General features: G+C 47.8%; 1 protein-coding gene across 1 annotated transcript; it reads right to left on the bottom strand.

Annotated features, from left to right (window-relative positions):
• Window positions 1-241: 241 nt before the first annotated feature.
• Window positions 242-2,634, bottom strand: LOC109758958 (uncharacterized). Its single transcript, XM_020317813.4, has one exon. It carries the CDS (start codon window positions 2,536-2,538, stop codon window positions 508-510), a length of 2,031 nt encoding a protein of 676 aa, XP_020173402.1. The 5' UTR covers window positions 2,539-2,634; the 3' UTR covers window positions 242-507.
• Between the last annotated feature and the right edge of the window lie 374 nt (window positions 2,635-3,008).

The following is a 3,008-nucleotide window of genomic DNA, read 5'->3' as shown; positions in this document are numbered from 1 at the left end:
ACAAACTAACACATATACATATAACCATTTGTATTATCAGGCCCAATTTTTTTGTTATTGTTAAACACCAACATATAAAAATTGGTCAATTGACCATATTAAAATTGAAAAACAAATCCTTACAAAAAAATTGAAGACAAAGTCATACCATAATGCATGGGTTGTGACGAGGAAGAAAGTCTGGCACATAAAGCATCATCAACAACACATACGGAGTAAAGATTGGAGAAAAAACTTCTTCTTCGAAATATGCCTTCATCCCGCTTTATAAATAAATTCATCATCACGTACATAAAATGGGTTCAAGTGCAGTATAGTAAAATAGACTAATGGGGCATCAACACAAACACGCCCAAGGAAAGCATGAAAGAAAGAGAAAAAAAAGACCACCAAGTGGCCGTAGTCTCAGGGGGGCTACAACGAGGCAAGATGGTGCGCAGTAGCAGTCATAGCATCCATCATAGCGCCCACGCGTCGCGATCTCGCTGTCCAGATTGAGGAAATAACTTAGACAAAGATATTAATCTTGTTCTCCGGGACTCTACTTTCACCATCTTCTTCTTCTTCTTCTTCTTCTTCCATGTTTTCGGAAGGTTCCGGTTTCTGAAACCTATCAGCGAACGTCTCCATCCCCATGAATGACAAGAGGAACCAAACATGAGTGAGTAGTTCCATAACTTCACTCATGTTCTTGGCGTGCAAGTACCCCCTGCACCTACCAGCAGAGTAGCATAGCATCTCCACCCATACCGCCTGGACCACCTCCCACCTCTCCACTTCCCGCAGATCCATCAACCCTTTAGCAAGCTTGCATGCCTTGGGAACCAGAGATGCCATTGCCCTGGCGTCGTCTAACAAGGAAAATTGTTGCACCCAGAAAAGAATACCATGCGCAAGTCCTCTTTCAGTGTCCAGCGCATACTTGCCGCCTAGCACTAACAGGACATCTTCACAGGCGACGGTGAAGGTACCGATCCTCGACCCGGGCATAAGCATCTCTGGATGGAGGGAGAGCAGGTAAGCCATGTAGTTGGATATCACTCTGCTTCTAGTGGCGCACTCTTGGCCGTGAGCGGTTGTGCCTTGGTGGTGAAAGCAGAGGTCTGTGGCGATGTGCCAGAGAAGGATGCTTCTATCAAACGGCATCTTCAAGCTCCACCCGAGATGATGCTGATGCCTTAGAGCCCACTGGCCTCTCCGGCTATTGAATCTCCTATAGCTGGCATCGTCATGGATATATCCTTTCCAACCATCCCTGACATATCCATGAACCAACTCTGTAACTTGGAGTAAGGATGGTTTTGCTGCGTGCTCTATATAGCAATGCACATTGACATAGTCTTTGCAGAAGACAAGTGTGGCAAGCTTCATCAAAACAGTGGGCCGCTTCTTACGAGCACAGAACGACAAGAGGTTATATTGGGGAACCTTTTTTGTTGATCCTATGAGCACGATGGAAGGACCGAGGAAGACCGATATGAAATCCAACAGTGCAGTACACCAAAACAAGATGTAGGTTACCTTGACATCTGTTGTGTTGTAGTCATGATATATGTGGTTTGTGGAGAAGAGGATAACAGAAGCTAAGGTTAGGAACGGAAGGCAAACAAGCGAAAAGCAGATATAGCTACTGAATATGGTAGGTAGTTTTGTGTAGAGGAGGAAAAACATCTCATTAAGCATGGCTGCCGACAAACTATTTGCATGTTGGTAATCAAGGGCCATTGAAAGTTTTAGGCTTTTGATCCGACTAGAGTATGGAGCTGATATGTCTACTAGTGACCTGTAGGCATTTACCTTCAATGACTGATCCCATGCGAGGTTTTCAGCTTGCTTTTGATCAGTGGCCAGCTCTGGCAGATTCTTGATTGCTTCTTGCACGAATTCTTCAAGCGGGATGTCCTTCTCTTGGGTTTCTTCTCTAGTTTTGCTTCTAGTAAAGTACCAATCCCATGAGCAACCGCACATTGCTTTCCAACACAATGAGATGCTCTGTTTCTTTCTCGTGGATGTAGAGTAAGTGGCGATCATGGTATTGATACTGGCAGTCTTCAGAGCTAATGGCTTCTGGATGGATCTGATTATCCCGACGACGAACAGTAAGATCCCGGACTGCAGTAACCTCTTTTCGCCGCCAGAGCCAGACCAGGACTTGCAGAAGACGTAGATGGCGACCACGACCTGGGACACCGCGGTGATGCCGTGCCGCGTCCACAGCTCGTTGTCTTCGATGCTATAGGCGGTCATCATGTGCTGGCCTCCGAGGTGGATGAGGAGGACAGGCGCCCATAGCACCTCCAGGCCGGCGGCGAGCTGCTCCTTCTGCCTGTGGCGGTTGAAGAGGGTGGCCAGGGCGTATATCGCCAGAGCATCCCCGCCTAGGTAGGCGAGCCAGATGAAGAGCTTGGGCAGAGATGAGAGGGCACGCCTACGCACATAGGAGGAGAAGAAGAGCATGCACTGGACGAAGAGGCTGCCCAGCACCAGTACACGCAGTTGCCACTCATCCCACCATTGCACGGCGCCTGAGAAATCCATCGCCAGCTTCCCTCTCCCTCTCTCTCCCCCTCTTGGCGTGTGTACGCATGTAGTGTCCACGTTCTCTTCTTTGGTCTCCCATCGCTACAAGAGATGCATTCGCTCGCACGAACAAAGAGGTTTTTGTTCCTTGCGTGCTCGTCATAGTTTCCCTGGTATACGAAGATGCTCTATCGCGGTGATGCTCGTACGTAGACCTTCATTTCTTTTGTGCTCTTTTATGGATTCCTGTCCCTGGAGTGATTGCTTTTTCACTTTACTTTATCCCTTGCTTGTTCGTTGTTGTCACAGGTGAATTAGTCACCAAGGCTGCACGCAAACGCGCGCGAGACTTTGCTTGTTGGTGACCACAATCGATCCAAGCCGAACGTACTATACTAATCTGAGCATCGATCATGCATGTTGCCCCTATGTACTCATCTGAACTCTCTTAATAGACTAGAAGAACGCCCGTGCGTTGCAACGGGGCC

Source organism: Aegilops tauschii, chromosome 7 (genome assembly GCF_002575655.3).
Source record: "Aegilops tauschii subsp. strangulata cultivar AL8/78 chromosome 7, Aet v6.0, whole genome shotgun sequence".
In the NCBI taxonomy this organism is placed as follows: Eukaryota; Viridiplantae; Streptophyta; class Magnoliopsida; order Poales; family Poaceae; genus Aegilops; species Aegilops tauschii.
Note: the sequence above shows the minus strand (reverse complement) of the source record. Positions and strands in the feature narration are given on the sequence as shown.